Source organism: Pelophylax lessonae, assembly GCF_965119305.1.
Source record: "Pelophylax lessonae genome assembly, chromosome: 7".
In the NCBI taxonomy this organism is placed as follows: Eukaryota; Metazoa; Chordata; class Amphibia; order Anura; family Ranidae; genus Pelophylax; species Pelophylax lessonae.
Window position 1 is genome coordinate 191,931,475 of NC_138774.1, and position 17,224 is coordinate 191,948,698.

The window sequence follows — 17,224 nt, forward strand, 5'->3', positions numbered from 1 at the left end:
GTACTCATGCAGTACCCTCTGTACCCATCCAGTACCCCCTGTACATATCCAGTATCCTTTCTACCCATCCAGTACCCCCTTCACACCATTCAGTACCCCCAGGATACACTTCTATGTACTGTCCCATACACGGTATTTATAACCATTTATTTCTTATGCAAAGTATCTACTCCTCCCCCTCGGTATATAGTCCATGCTCTCAGTAGAAACCCCGCCCCTCAGTGAACGCCCCTCCTTTCCTATACTCATTTTTTCCCCACGAGTACCTCCTATTCCCGGCCCCGCCCATCTCCCATCCTACTCCGTCCCTGCTCCTCCCAGGTCCCGCCCTTAGTGGGTCTGATACGTGGCAGGCGGTGGAGCGGGTCGCTGTGCGGAGGGGGCGGGGCTGTGCCGCCACTCATCTCTCATCATGGGACAGAGCGACATGATGGGTGCCGCCGAGGACTTCGCCGACCAGGTGAGACAGAGGGGACCGGGACACCCGGGGTTCTTCATACACACTCCACGTGTCACCGGGCCTGACCCACCTCCACCCCTTCCCCGGGGGCATTGATAACCCTGGTTGGGTCAGCTCAGGGTGGGTTCCATCTTCTACCGCTGGGCCCCCCCGGACCCCATTACATCAACCCACTCCATGCCGTGTGTATGGGCTCTATATATGTGCACCGGGGGCCCACAATGCCTTCCCGAGCATTCCCTGGGCCCTCGCATGTCTTCTGTACACCAGGGGCCCCCTATGTTCCCTGGGCCCTCACATGTCATCTGTACACAAGGGGCCCCCCTCTACATTCCCTGGGCCCTCACATGTCATCTGTACACAAGGGGCCCCCTCTACATTCCCTGGGCCCTCACATGTCATCTGTACACAAGGGGCCCCCTCTACATTCCCTGGGCCCTCACATGTCATCTGTACACAAGGGGCCCCCTCTACATTCCCTGGGCCCTCACATGTCATCTGTACACAAGGGCCCCCCCCCCTCTACATTCCCTGGGCACTCACATGTCATCTGTACACAAGGGCCCCCCCTCTACATTCCCTGGGCCCTCCCATGTCATCTGTACACAAGGGGCCCCCCTCTACATTCCCTGGGCCCTCACATGTTATCTGTACACCAGGGGCCCCCTATATTCCCTGGGCCCTCACATGTCATCTGTAGACAGGGGCCCCCCTCTATATTCCCTGGGCCCTCACATGTCATCTGTACACTGCCCCCCCCCCTCTACATTCCCTGGGCCCTCACATGTCATCTGTACACTGGGGCCCCCCCTCTACATTTCATTGGGCCCTCACATGTCATCTGTACACTGGGGCCCCCCTCTACATTCCCTGGGCCCTCACATGTCACCTGTAGACTGGGGGGCCCACTACATTCCCTGGGCCCTCATATGTCATCTGTACACCAGGGGCACCCCTCTACATTCCCTGGGCCCTCACAGATGTACACTGGGGGGGCCCACAACATTCGCTGGGCCCTCACATGTCATCTGTACACCAGGGGCCCCCCCTCTACATTCCCTGGGCCCTCACATGTCATCTGTACCCTGGGGCCCCCCTCTACATTCCCTGGGCCCTCACATGTCATCTGTACACTGGGGCCCCCCCTCTACATTCCCTTGGCCCTCATATGTCATCTGTACACCAGGGACACCCCTCTACATTCCCTGGGCCCTCATATGTCATCTGTACACCAGGGGCACCCCTCTACATTCCCTGGGCCCTCACAGATGTACACTGGGGGGGGCCCACAACATTCGCTGGGCCCTAACATGTCATCTGTACACCAGGGGCCCCCCCTCTACATTCCCTGGGCCCTCGCATGTCATCTGTACCCTGGGGCCCCCCTCTACATTCCCTGGGCCCTCACATGTCATCTGTACACTGGGGCCCCCCCTCTAAATTCCCTTGGCCCCTCACATGTCATCTGTACACTGGGGCCCCCCCTCTACATTTTCTTGGCCCCTCACATGTCATCTGTACACTGGGGCCCCCCCTCTACATTCCCAGGGCCCTCACATGTCATCTGTACACTGGGGCCCCCCCTCTACATTCCCTGGGCCCTCACATGTCATCTGTACACTGGGGCCCCCCCTCTACATTCCCTGGGCACTCACATATCATCTGTACACTGGGGCCCCCCTCTACATTCCCTGAGCCTTCGCATGCCATCTGTACACTGGGGGCCCCATTACATTCCCGGAGCCCTCCCATGTCATCTGTTCAATGGGGGCCCCATTACATTCCCTGGGCCCTCACATGTCATCTGTACACCAGGGGCCCCCCCTCTACATTCCCTGGGCCCTCACATGTCATCTGTACCCTGGGGCCCCCCTCTACATTCCCTGGGCCCTCACATGTCATCTGTACACTGGGGCCCCCCCTCTACATTCCCTTGGCCCCTCACATGTCATCTGTACACTGGGGCCCCCCCTCTACATTCCCTGGGCCCTCCCATGTCATCTGTTCAATGGGGCCCCCCTCTACATTCCTTGAGCCCTCACATGTCATCTGTACACTGGGGGCCCCACTACATTCCATGGGCACTCGCATATCATCTGTACACTGGGGCCCCCTCTCTACATTCCCTGAGCCCTCCCATGTCATCTGTTTCAATGGGGCCCCCCCTCTACATTCCTTGAGCCCTCACATGTCATCTGTACACTGGGGGGTCTACTACATTCTCTGGGCCCTCACATGTCATCTGTACGCCGGGGGCCCCCCTCTACATTCCCTGAGCCCTCACATGTCCTCTGTACATTGGGGGCCCTCCACTACATTCTCTGAGCCCTCACATGTCGTCTGTACACTGGGGGCCCTCCACTACATTCCCTGGGCCCTCACATGTCATCTGTACACCTGGGCCCCCCCTCTACATTCCCTGGGCCCTCACATGTCGTCTGTACACCTGGGCCCCCCCTCTACATTCCCTGGGCCCTCACATGTCGTCTGTACACCAGGGGCCCCCCCTCTACATTCCCTGGTCCCTCACATGTCATCTGTACACTGGGGGGCCTCCCCACTACATTCCCTGGGCCCTCACATGTCATCTGTACACCAGGGGCCCCCCTCTACATTCCCTGGGCCCTCACATGTCATCTGTACACCGGGGGGGCCCACTACATTCCCTGGGCCCTCACATGTCACCTGTACGCCGGGGGCCCCCCTCTACATTCCCTGAGCCCTCACATGTCATCTGTACATTGGGGGCCCTCCACTACATTCCCTGGGCCCTCACATTTCATCTATACACTGGGGGCCCTCCACTACATTCCCTGGGCCCTCATATGTCATCTGTTCACTGGGGCCCCCACTACTGATCTTGTGGAGAGACGTGATTGGCTGGCTTCATGTATTGCCTGACACATCACAGAAATGAGACTCACACAAAGTTTGCCCTCATGTCCATGTGCCAGCGTGGGGCCCCCTGTGTTCTGCCACCTGATAAAGGAACTGACCTGGACCAGGCCCTCTGCTGCCAGATAGCCATCTCCGTCTCATGCCCTGAATATAGGGTGTGTTGGTTGGCAGTGTGGGTCCCAGCTTGGTGGCATTATCCTGCATTCGGGGAATTTTTAGTGCTTGTTTTTACCCTGGCACTATGGTGCCCTGAAGGTCCAATCTACTGCCTTTGGAGGAAGAATGAAGTCGTATTGGAGATGCTAAGAGGGAAAGTCAGAGTAATGTTATAGAGACATGGCCATAAGTAGGAATAACTAATGTTATAGAGAAATGGGCACACATGAGAAGGGCTGGGTGAGGTTACAGGTTGACGGGCACACATGAGAAGGACTGGGTGAGGTTATAGGGTGAGGGGCACACATGAGAAGGGCTGGGTGAGGTTATAGGGTGATGGGCACACATGAGAAGGCTGTGTGAGGTTACAGGGTGACAGGCACACATGAGAAGGGCTGGGTACGGTTATAGGGTGACGGGCACACATGAGAAGGACTGGGCGAGGTTATAGGTTGACGTGCACACATGAGAAGGGCTGGGCGAGGTTATAGGGTGACGGGCACACATGAGAAGGGCTGGGCGAGGTTATAGGGTGATGGGCACACATGAGAAGGGCTGGGCGAGGTTAAAGGGTGATGGGCACACATGAGAACGGCTAGATGAAGTTATAAGGTGACGGGCACACATGAGAAGGGCTGGGTGAAGTTATAGGTTGACGGGCACACATGAGAAGGGCTGGGTGAGGTTATAGGGTGACTGGCACACATGAGAAGGGCTGGGTGAAGTTATAGGTTGACGGGCACACATGAGAAGGGCTGGGTGAGGTTATAGGGTGACGGGCACACATGAGAACGGTTAGATAATCTTTAAGAAGGTAAAAGGAAAATAAGGTCATGTTCTTATATAGGGTTTACATAGCATCAACTGTTTCCGCAGCGCTTTCCAAAATAAAGGCAGACCGTACAGTTACAATACAGGGAGGAATCAGAGGGCCCTGCTCATTGGAGCTTATAATCTAAAAGGGAGAGGTAAAGTGGTTGTTAAGCCACTTGTATAAAATTTATCTCATCCCCTCTGTAATAGAACACAAGTGCTTCTGTGCCTGTTTACAGAAAAAAAAATATGCGGATTGGTACCTAAATCTGAGGGTCTACTGGCGCTCAGCTGACTCCTCAGATCTCTTCTCTGCCCTGCTGATAGTTCCAGTGGGCGGGTCCGAGCACTGCCACTGACGTCAGCTGGGGAGGAGAGAGGGAGCCGAGTGGTCACGTGATCACCGGGAGCCACTCAGATTTAGGTACAGATCGCATATTTTTTTTTTTTCTATAACAGAAGCACAGGGGCAGTAATTGTTATAATACAGAGGGGATTAGATCTTTTTAAAATGAATATGAGTGCAGCAGGAGGGGAGGGGGTGGGCACTGATGAGCAGGGGGTGGGCACTGATGAGCAGGGGGAGGAGGACAGAGGACGACTGAGAGCTGCGGTTGACGGAGACATGTACGCTGACCCCGGTATCAGGGCTCAGCAGCCATTATACACTGTGGTCAGTGTACAGGGAGGAGGGCAGAAACTGGCAGGTATTTTAGGTGTTCCAGGGGGCAAATGACCCCGCACAAGCACTGTGCTGTATAACCTGTTTTAAGGGAACAGGATCTTCTTTCCTTTTTTTGGGGGGTAACAAATGCCTTAAGTGATACCAAAGGTAATAGCTGTAGGGGATGAGCTGATAAAGTAAAATGACAGTTTATTAGTTAGGAGGATAGGCTTCTCTAAAGAGATGGCTTTTCAGGGATTGCCTAAAGATGGGTACACTGACCGATTGGGCTAGGGAGTTCCAGAGGATGGGAGAGGTTTTGGAGAAGTCATGGAGGCAAGCATGGGAGGAGGTGATGAGGGAGCTAGAGAGCAGGTCCACTTGTGGGGACTGAAGAGACTGGTTTGTATTATGAGACTGGGTTTGTGATGTAGCTGGGGCGGAGTTGTGGGTGGCTTTGTGGGTAGTTAGTATTTTGAATTTAATTGGGTGAGTAGCAGCCAGTAAAGGGATTGGCAGAGAGGGGCAGCAGACACTGAACAATTGGTAAGGTGGGTGAGCCTGGCAGCAGCATGAATGATGGATATTGAATGAGGAGGGAGTTGCATTTGGGTGTCATCAGCATAGAAATGGTTATGAAACAAGTGTTGTTGTGTGGCATTATTGTATATGCCACTCTCAGTGATAATATGAAATGTAAAGTGTTTCCTCTTGGGGTGGAGTAGCCCTAACTTGCCTGTACCTGCTGCAGTGGAGTTGCATGCCATTCTCTGCTGTATTGCTCCTGTGTTAGCTGCTGCCAGAGATGCTGAGATTGTTGCCAGCATAGACCAATGCCTCTACACGTGTACACCTGTAGCAGCTGATCAACTCCTCTCTTTGGTTTCAAACCGCACTGTAAGAATCTGAATAAGATGATGTGCAGTAGAGCTGCAGGATTAATCTTTAAAAAATCGCAATCTCGATTCAACCCCCCGCACGATCTTAATCCAGCATTTCCACGATTCATGTAAACAGTGCAGAGCAATTCTACTTCTCACAGCTTTAAAAAAAAAAAAGTCGGAAAATGTTTATAAACAGCATTGCTGAGTGCTGAAAGAGAAATAAAAAGAAACATTGTATCCTTCTGTTCTTTTAAAGATCAAAGGGATGAACTTCAGTCTGTAAATGAGGGCAGTTTAACCAATAAAAGACTGCCTTTTTCTGACATCTGTTGCTTACAAGTTAAAATCAGTATTTCTTGCTAGAAAATATTCCTTAGATCCCAACATTTTATTTATATTAAATTTTAGCAGCGGCCCTAGAGAATAAAAATGCGATCGTTGCAATGTTTTGTCACACTGTACTCGCACAGCGGTCTTTCAAATGCAATTTTTGGGATGACTAAAACTCTCCCTTTTTCATGAATTAAAAAACTAAACAGTAAGGTTAGCCCATTTTTTTTCTATAATGTGCAAGCTGATGATACGCTGAGAAACGTGATATTCATCTAAGCAGAAAAAAACAAATCATGATTCTCATGTTATCCAGAACCGTGCAGCCCTAGTGTGCAGTGCTGGAGATCATTCGGTTGCCAGGACACCTAAAATGTACAGTTGGTAATTTACTTTTCAGTTGCAGTAAGTGGCTTCTTAAATAGGCGTTAGGACTGGGTGATTGACCCTGCTATCCAGCCAGCGCGTCCTAACCCTCAGCACATAAAGAACCGAACATTTGAAACCCTTCCAATGACTTCAGTAAAAAGTCAGGGATTTCTGTTATTTCTAATCGAGTCCAAAACCTGAACTGCAAGACATATGTCGGCTATCATTGCTGCTTTCCTAAAATTCTAGTTGTCTGTTTTACTGATCCTTTGGCTTTGATATATTGTTGCTTACTGGGAACGAATATGTAAATCGGGGATTCTGACTCTGCTATAGCCATGGTTTAGGTCAGAGAAAGCCAGGCAACTAGAGTTTTCAAAAGGCAGATTTCTAAGCTTTTAATAAAATGTCTTCCATTTGTATAAAACTCCTGTCTAGTTTCCTGATTGGTTCCTGGAAGGGGGAGGGGGGCTTGCAAAGATGTGGGGGTGTTGGCTATAAGTTTGGATCCCAGTATAGGGAAAGGTAGGGGAAATGCTCCTTGGGGGGGGGGGGGGCAGGGTTATAAGCAGTTTGTTAGGAGAAGCCCATTGGGACACATCTACAGTTGGTGATGGCCTTGGCACATATTGGCCTTTAAGTGTAATCCATATTCTTGTTCCACCCCTAGTATGCTGATTGGATTATGTGCTGCATTTGGCTTCCCTGAAGGAGTTTTGAGTCGCCAAGTTTCCTCCAGCACTAGTGGGGAGGGGGCAGTTCACTCATACTGAATTTGGTAGGGTGCATCTTTTTTTAATGCAGAAGGCGTGGAGACCTTTAGCCTGGCAGGGCAGACAAATGCTCTCTTGTTAAAAGCAGGGGTGTCCAAACTTTCTAAACTAAGAGCCAGTTTACTGTCCTTAAGACTTTAGGGGGGCTGGACTGTGGCCAGTGCAAGTAAAAAAGGTCCTGACATCAGTAGGGAAAAAATAATGCCTCATCGTCTGTGTCATTGGGAGGAATAGTGCCCCATCATTGGTGTCATTGGGAGGAATAGTGCCCCATCATTGGTGTCATTGGGAGGAATAGTGCCCCGTCATTGGGAGGAATAGTGCCCCATCGTTGGTGTCTTTGGGGGGGAATAGTGCCCCATCGTTGGTGTCTTTGGGGGGGAATAGTGCCCCATCGTTGGTGTCTTTGGGGGGGAATAGTGCCCCATCGTTGGTGTCTTTGGGGGGGAATAGTGCCCCATCGTTGGGGGTCATTGGGAGGAATAGTGCCCCATCGTTGGGGGTCATTGGAAGGAATAGTGCCCCATCGTTGGGGGTCATTGGGAGGAATAGTGCCCATCGTTGGTGTCTTTGGGGGGGAATAGTGCCCCATCGTTGGTGTCTTTGGGGGGGGGAATAGTGCCCCAGCGTTGGTGTCTTTGGGGGGGAATAGTGCCCCAGCATTGGTGTCTTTGGGGGGGAATAGTGCCCCATCGTTGGTGTTTTTGGGGGGGAATAGTGCCCCATCGTTGGTGTCTTTGGGGGGAATAGTGCCCCATCGTTGGTGTTTTTGGGGGGGAATAGTGCCCCATCGTTGGTGTCTTTGGGGGGAATAGTGCCCGATGGTTGGGGTCATTGGGAGGAATAGTGCCCCATCGTTGGGGTCATTGGGAGGAATAGTGCCCCATCGTTGGGGTCATTGGGAGGAATAGTGCCCCATCGTTGGGGTCATTGGGGGGAATAGTGCCCCATCGTTGGGGTCATTGGGGGGAATAGTGCCCCATCGTTGGTGTCTTTGAGGGGGAATAGTGCCCCATCGTTGGTGTCTTTGGGGGGGAATAATGCCCGATCGTTGGGGTCATTGGGAGGAATAGTGCCCCATCGTTGGGGTCATTGGGAGGAATAGTGCCCCATCGTTGGGGTCATTGGGGGGGAATAGTGCCCCATCGTTGGTGTCTTTGGGGGGGGAATAGTGCCCCATCTTTGGGGTCATTGGTGGGGGAATAGTGCCCCATCGTTGGGGTCTTTCGGTGCTCAGGCTTTCAGTGGCTCGCTGAGTCGGGTATCAGTCCAGGCAACTGGCGGACCCTGACTCTGTGATCGTGATGGCGCGGTGCCTGGACTGACATCTGTAACATCCGCAATGAGCAGATTTCAGCCCGCTCTGCTGAAAACAGGTCACAGGAGTGCAGAACAAGCTTTGGGTGTACATCCTGAAATTTTGTCTTGAGTGGAGCGGGAACACCTTTTTTTTTTTTTTTTTTCTGCTTTCTGTGCCCCTCCCCCAAGGAGATTCACCTTTTTCTATTTTCCCTGTTTACTATTATTATTGAAAGAAAACCCCAAATTGTGAGTTATCCCAAGAAAAATAGTAGAGGGGAAATCTTCCAATGGGGACACTAGTTCTGGTGACCTGCAGGTCCCCAAGGAATTCCTTTTTCATTTGCATAGATTAGCTCTCACTTCCTGTTTGGCTATGGGACAGGAAGTGAAGCAAAATCTGCACAATGGGACACATATGGTGAAAAAAAATAATAATCTGACGGGTTATAACCCTCCCTTGCTCTATCCAATACTGCACCAGAAAAAGACAGATTTGTATATAAATGCCCAAAGAAATATTAAACTAAAACAATCTAGTGTGCTTCCCTTTACAGAACCATCTCCTTCTGGTGAATTGTTACAATTTATTTAATTCCTGAGCTCAGGGTAGAACATTTCCACACTGATACATTGTATTCTTTCAATTTACTGGCCACTGCAGAATCCCCCTTATTGTTATTTTGTACATTGCTAAAATTCCCACTACTGCCAGGAGTTAACCAATGTGTGTGTTCTTTAGCCTTGCTTCACACCCGATCAGTGCAAAATTTGGACCACGATTTCTTTGCGGCTTGCGATTTAATTTAACGTAAGTCTATGCAAAAGAAATGACGCCTCCTGTTTGGGCTAACTGGTGATCACTAAGCTTACCCAAAGTAAATGGTTTATTGTTTAAATTTGAGGCGCTGCGTGGTAAACTAGTGCTAATTAAAAGTGGCTGTAATAAATCAAAAATGATCCGGACTTAATAAATGTGTGCAATAGACCAAAAAATGTTTAGCTGATGGTGTGAGACCAGCTTCTGTAGAACAGACAGTTGAACACAGGCCGAAACCGACTAATTTCAGCCGATTTTCAGCCCGTGCATGCAAGGCTTTGGTACGCCACATTTTCCCATGGCAGGAAGTCCTCCACCCTGTGTAAGCTCCAAGTCACCACTTAGAGCTTACACAAGCTTTCTTTTCTGCTTCTCCATGTCCAAATGTGGCATCAAAGGGAAGATGATTAAAAGCATTGGCAAACCAAAAGTTAGTATTAAAACTTTTTCAGTGTAATTTTGAGCAGGGTGTCCAAAAACTAGACAAGCAAATTGATTATTGGTGGTGCATTGGAAAATGTACATGAAATTTTTGCCTGTTTGCCGGAATTCATACCATTGTGTGATTGACAATGAAACCAGCTTTTTTTTCTCTAATCACCTTCCAGGGCTGCATCTGAGTCAGTAGTCCACCAATATAAAAATGACAGTCACACCTGTGTGCCTCAGGTTGATTGTGTTTCCTTCGTATCCACAGGGGCTGCAGACGTTTATTTTTTTCTCCAGTCTCTGAGTGAATCGCAGGGGATTCCCTGGCCAGCTTCCTATCAAGGTCAGCGGGTTTTGGGTTGTGCAGGTCAGGGGCAGCAACTCGGTGTAAGCTGGCCCCCGCCTGAGTTTGTACCCCTACTGAGGGGTATGCAAACATCCCCCAGCTGCACTAACTGTCGATGGCATTCCCCCAAAAGACCACTGCACCTGGAGTCAAGCCAGCTGTTCTCTCACCGGCATCTTAAGGGCTCCGGCTGACCACGAGCTGCCCCTCCGGCTGACAGCCTCATCATAGAACAGCCGATCCACATTGCTGGGGGGGGGCGTCATTTCCGGAGCCCTGCGGCAGAAGGCAAAAGCCCCGGAGCTGGATGACAGAGCGGGACACTTCCTTTCCTCATTTCCGTACAGTGGTGCGATTTTAAAAAAAAGAAAAAGGCGAAACTGGCAGGGAAGGTAGATGGACTCTTTCCTGAAGCCACACACCAGGAAAGCAGATGGCAGTGCAGGTATGTCCACCAACCTGCATAGGGTCAGCTGGGGGTGGGGCTGGAGCTGCAGCAGGGTAAAAAGCCCCCATGCAGGGTTTTTTTCTGTGGCTGGCAATGTCTGATGCTTCTCCACCCCACCCTACCCTGCAGATCCTGCTTGTCAGGACAGCTCCAAGGTAAGCCAGAGCACTCTGGAGTTTCCCGTTTTTACCTTACTACAAACTGTTACTTATGTTTATGTAAGGCAACCACCTGTCTCACTGGGTCCTTTTTGCTTATTTACAGACAAAGACCCCAGAAGAGAAAAGGGGTTAAGACCAGAAGCAAGGCATGCGCCTCTTGCGGTCACAGGTTTCCTCCAGAATGGAAAAAAACATTATGCCAAAAATGCATCAACAAAATGGTGGCCAAGGAATCACAGGGGTTCCTTAAAAGACATGCTCAACTCTTTAAAAAGCATGATTGGGCCACTATGTTTGGCTATAGAAAAGCAGGAGGTTCAAGCCACACCAGTACCCCATCTTTCAGTAAGCCATCCATCCCCTCATACAGTGGGGAAGAGTTGAACCTAGCGGAACAGGAAAATGTATAAGATAGCTCAGAATCCAAAGACTCAGATGATAAAGACCCAGCATCAGAAGGCACCCTTTTTTTCCTTTGGCAGACACGGACAGTTTGCTGAGGACCATAGCAGATACACTGGGCATCAAAGAGCTAAAAGTCGCGGAGCTTTCCTTACACGATAAGATGTACAAAGGCTTAGAACCGAAAAAACCAATAACCTTTCTGGTACAGGAGACTCTGGAAAAACTTGGTCAAGAAAGAATGGGAAGAGCCAGAAAAGAAGCTCTTCACACCAGCTGTGATTAAGCAAATATATCCTTTCGCAGAAGAGGATACGGAATACTGGGCAAAATGCCCTAAGGAAGATGCCTCCCTCGCCAGAGTTGCAAACCAGTCAGACTTGGCCTTCAACGACTCCGGGACCCTCAGTGATCCCATAGATAAGAAGATGGATGCACTGCTAAAGCGAGCTTGGGAAGCTGGAGTGAATCTAAATCCAGCCATAGCCTCCACATGCACGGCTAGGACCTTTCTAGGCTGGCTGACTCAGCTGCAAGAGCTACTAGAAGGAGAAACCCCAAAAGTTAGGAAGGATGAAACCCACACTAACCAGAGCATCAGCATTCCTTGCAGATGCTTTTGCTGAAGAGGTGAGGTTATTGGCCAGGACCACTGGCCTAATTAATATGGCCAGGAGAGTCCTGTGGCTGAAGTTGTTGGGAGGAGACATCGCTTTACAAAAATAGATTTTGTGGAATCCCTTTTACAGGCTGTTTACTCTTCGGACCGGACTTGGAAACAGTTCTAGACAGAACCGCAGCCAAAAATAAAGGGTTTCCTCAAACCAAGAAGAAGCAGGGGAAAGCGCCCTTTCGTCAGTCCAGGAGATTTAATAAAGAAACTGAACCAGGGAAGCGTGGGCACAACAAAACAAAGGCAAGGGAAACTTTATCCTCAAGCCTCCCATTCAAAGTAACAAAGCAATGATGATCTCTGGGGGGGGGGGGGGGGGTGGCAGATTGATGACATTGCTCATCAGTGGGGGAAGGTAACAAACGGATTTGTCCTTCGCACGATAGCAGGTTACCCAATAGTTTTCCACTCGTCCTCCAACCAAGTACCTGGTGACGATGCTCCCGAAAGGCACAGACCATGCAGAGAACCTACTAAAACAAAAAGTGATTTGTCACATACCACCGGAAAAAGAAAAAAACAGGAATTTATTAGCACAGCTCTACCTTCCAGCATATTTAAATGTGCCGATTTTTAAAAAAAAAAAAAAAAAAAAGCAAAGCTATCATAAATACTTAAGATTTCTGGTCCAGGGCATAGGTGTGGTGCCATACCAAGACGATCTACTGTTTGTCGTCGAATCTGCACACAAGCATCTCTTTTTTTTCTACAAAGCCTTGGATGGATGATGAATGAAGAAAAATCACAATGAAGTCCAAGCCATAAACTTGGGCTACATACTGGATGCCAAAATAACGAAGATTCTCTTAACTGAGGAAAAGGTCAAGGAAAATCATGCATGTGATAGTATCTCTGATGGGAGTCAAATTCATGACCATCAGGTGGGACATAGCAGTGTTGGGACTGATGACATCCTCAATTCCAGCCATCACCTGGGCACAGATCCATACGAGGCCTCTACAAAATCACATCCTGGCCCAATGGAATGGCAACCCATCACCCCTAGAGACAAATATATTGGTTCCTTGTTCAATCAAAAGAGTGCTCCAATGGTGGCTCAACCCACTGAGTTAACTCAAGGGGACGCAGATGGACACAGTCCAATCTGGTGAGGATCACTACGGAAGCCAGCACTCTGGGATGGGGAGCTCATAAGGCGGATCATTGCGTAAAGGGAAAATGGAACCCCCGATTGGTACCAAGCATTCTCAAGCATGAAGGAGTTAAAAGCCGTAGCTGCGGCGCTAAGAGCATTCCAACCAGCCATGTAGGACAAAGATGTCTGGATTCAGTCAGACAACATAAAATAGTGGCATACCAGAACAGAAAAGGGGGAACAAAATCGACTGTCTTGGGCCCATAGAAACCTCAGATCCATCTCCGCCATAAATGTGAAAGGAACCGATTAACACGCTGGCAGACTTAAGCCATAAAACCGACAGAATGGTCCTTAAATCAAGCAACCTTCTCGTGGATCACTCAAACCTGGGGGTACCCTAGGTGGATCTGTGTGCCTCCAAAAATAAATATGAAACTCCCAAAATTCTTCTCCCTGAGCCCCACAGATGGAAAGATCGGTGTAGACACGTTAAACAGAAATTGGGCAAACCAGCTGTTATGCATTCTCTCCAACCGCCCTAATACCAAATGTATTACAAAAGATCAGGGAAGAAAGGGCAATAGTGATACTTACTGCACCCCATTGGCTCGAGCGAGAGACCATGGTTCAGTCACTTGAAGAATCTGTGTTCGACCATATCTAAGACATGGCAGACCTAACATGGGGGCCAGTCAACCACCCGAACCACAAGGTCTTTAAGCTCTCGGCCTGGTTCCTGAAAGGGTGAGGCTACAGAGGAAAGGTCTGTCGAACAAGGTGATAGACACCTTTTTTAGCCAGCAGAAAACCTGTAACCAGATCCATCCTACGAGAAAGTGAGAAATTTAGTCTTCTGGTACGGGAGCAAAGGAGACCCGACAAGGGGACTATTCCAGCAATCTTAGATTTCTTACAGAAAGGAGCGGACAATAGCATTTTCCATGACGCTTTGAAGGTCCAAGTGGTGGCCCTGTCTTCCTGCCTAGATATCAGGCTGGCAGAAGACCCCCCCCCCCCCTTTAAAAAGAGCCAGAATCACGACATGTGACCTCTCCACGGTACTTCAAGGATTCATCTCTACACCCTTTGAACCATGGGAAGAATGCTCAGATAAATACCTTACACTAAAAATAGTACTCCTAGTGGCACTTGTGTCAGCGAGGAGAGTCAGCGAAATACAGGCTCTCTCTGATAGAACCTTATTGTCTGATTCAGATAAAATAATCCTCACTCCAGGCCCAACTTTTCTTCCTAAAGTCTCCAACGTTTCACAGAACACAGGATGTGGTTATCCTCTGCTATCTATCCAACCTGGAAGGGAAAGAAAGCGATACAACTAACTAGATGTATGTAAAGTTCTAATAGCTTACCTTGAGAGGACTAAAGGATTGGCGGAAAACGATCACACTTTTCGTTCTCCACGCTGGAGTCAACAAAGAGAAACCGGCTTCAGTATGATAGCCAGATGGATAAAGCTTGCTATTCAGGCAGCCCACCAAGCACAAAACCTTGCCCCACCGAGTGCAATCAAAGCCACTCATCAAGAGCTTGGGCATCCTAAAGCGCAGAAAGGGCCAGATGAGATCTGCAGGGCAGCGGCATGGTCTAGCTTCAATACCTTCGCAGGGCATTACCGCATCGATCAGCTGTCTAGTCAGGACCAGGCATTTGGTCACAAGATGCTTCAGACCTTATCCCTTCCCTAGAAAGTATTGCTTGATACATCCTTTCAGAAGCTTCCCCTTTAAGATTAGAGAAAACAGTTAGGTGCCTGGTAACTCCTTAGAGGAAAAAAAAGTCTTCCAGGGCAGCAATCGTTCCCACCCTAAACAACAATACAAAAGGGTTTTGTGGATTCATAGGCTTTCTTGAGGGATCCTTCGGTGCTTTACTAAATGTGCGATTTTAGTCTGGTTGAGGTGCTATTTCTAACCTCCATACACTACAATTGGCATTGAAATGGCACCTGAACCGATGACCCAAACCACACTGGACCAATTTGCCTCGCACATGTGAAGCAAGTCTGAACGTTGGGTGTCTTACGTCTGTGGAAGTTGGTACATTATGTAAAACTGTTGATTTATTACATTTTTAGAATGGGATGCCTTGAGATCGTGCATAATTTTTAAAGGGCGATTTGACTGAAAGAAGGGTAGGTAACACTAGATTAGACAAATTTGTGTGTACATCTTAATGAAGGGTAGCTATATTTAAAGCGGAGCGCCATTATATCTGAGCACCACAATCCAAAAAAACACTATTACATTTTTAATATTCACAGCAAACTCCCCTTTCCATCCATGTCTCCATGCTTTATTTTGCTGGGAAATCACTTTGAAAAACACCCCCTAGCATTTCTAGCAGTGGCCATCTTGAGTAAGGGCAGATGAATTATGCAGCATTTACTTCCTGGAATCCATTTGCCCTTAGCTCAGGCATGCATGCAGGAGCATGAGCTGAGAAAACTGCTCCTGACGACTCCTAAAATGTATGCTATTTATGTATGTATATCATTTGCAGAGACCTGGAAACCAGAAAGTAACTAAAGAAATGTTAAACGGTAAATATGAAAGGAAAGTATATTGATTTACTAATGCTAGCAGCATGAGGATTAAAAACAGTCGATGTTGATTGAGAAGGTGAAGTTCCACTTTAAGGTGGCCTTACACCGAGTGATTTTTGTCTGGTTCCTAATGGTTTTGCTGAATTATGCTCATTTCTCACTGGCAAATCCTTTCAGAGATACAGCAAAGAGTGGCTTTGTAGAGGTTAATTTCTTTATCAGTAAATATCTTTTTTTCTTTGCTGTCTCTCAGCAGATGTTCTCTATGGCGGTTTCCTGGAAACGCACCGACTGTCTGACTCACTGTCTTTACAGGGCACTAATGAGTGAAGGAGAGCTGTTCTTTCTGGTTTTTAAGCAAAAAAATAAAAAATCAGTTAATTTGATTGTTGAATGTACTTTGTTGGGAAAAGAGAATAGTTTACTGGGGTCTTTTTTTGTTTAGAGATTACAAAGAGTTAGTGATGAGACTAAGTACACTCTACACAGGAATATAGATGCATATAGGAACTTACTGTTTTTTACTGCTACAGGGTGGCAACTGTGTGCCGGATCATTTCTATATACGTGATTCTGAACTTCCGCCTGCAGGGGGCACACTGCTTCTTCTGTGATTATATCACAGCAGAAGCCGATCTGTGGGTGGTGGGCACTCAATGTCCTCTGGCATTCGCGGATTTGTAGGTAAACTACACAGAATGTTAATCTGCCTATGTAATCAAGGCAGGATCCCAATCTGAGGGGGGGGGGGGGGTTGGATTCCTGTAAAACCAGGGCTGAAATCCCATTTCTTCCCCTAGTAAAAAGCATCACATGGTAAACACTGGCTAGGCACACATTTACCCTTTGCTCACCCTAGATAGATGTTAAGCCCTTCCCAGCCAGTGGCATTGCATATTTTTAGCACTGATCACTGTATTAGTGTCACTGGTTCCCGCTAGAGCTGCACGATTCTGGCCAAAATGAGAATCACGATTTTTTAGCTTGGAATAAAGATCACGATTCTCTGTGTAACAAAAAAAATTTGGGATAACTTTACTGTTACGTTTTTTTTTATTCATTAAAGTATATTAATTGCGTTTGAAAGACTGCTGCGCAAATACAGTGTGACATAAAATATTACAACAATCGCCATTTTTATTCTGTAGGGTCTCTGCTAAAAAAATATATAAAATGTTTGGGGGTTCTAAGTACTTTTCTAGCAAAAAAAAATGATTTTAACTTGCAAGCAACAAATGTCAGAAAAAGGTCTAGTCTTTAAGACAGCCGTCACTAAATGGCGGCCCGCGGTCCAGGAGCGGCCCGCACGATGCTTCCGCCTGGACCCGTCAGGCCGCCACTGTAAGTAGGCATTGGTTTGCTGGGACCGCGGGTGTCCCAGCAACCAGTGACATTCTGTGTGTGCGCCCGCCCCCTGCTTCTTTCTTCGGCTCCCTCCTAGCCAGCCGCGAGTTGTGGCGTGACGTCACGTGCGGGCCCCGCCCCCCTGCTCCTGACTCTCACACTCAGCCTATCCGTGAGCTGGGGCGTGACATCACATGCACGCCCTGCCCCCCTGATGTTCGCTGCTCCTGGCTCCCACATTTTCCTCTCCGAAAAGGTATGTGGGGCACATTTTTATAAAATGCAGACTGATG

The 17,224-nt window shown here is 48.7% G+C and overlaps 1 protein-coding gene across 1 annotated transcript in view; it reads left to right on the forward strand.

Annotated features, from left to right (window-relative positions):
- Positions 1–302: 302 nt before the first annotated feature.
- The window catches only part of SURF4 (surfeit 4), a 46,365-nt gene continuing 29,443 nt past the window's right edge, over positions 303–17,224 (forward strand). Inside the window, exon 1 of the mRNA XM_082262574.1 lies at positions 303–460. Coding sequence (XP_082118700.1) covers positions 413–460 — 48 coding nt within the window. The 5' untranslated portion in view covers positions 303–412. The remainder of the gene's footprint in view (positions 461–17,224) is intronic.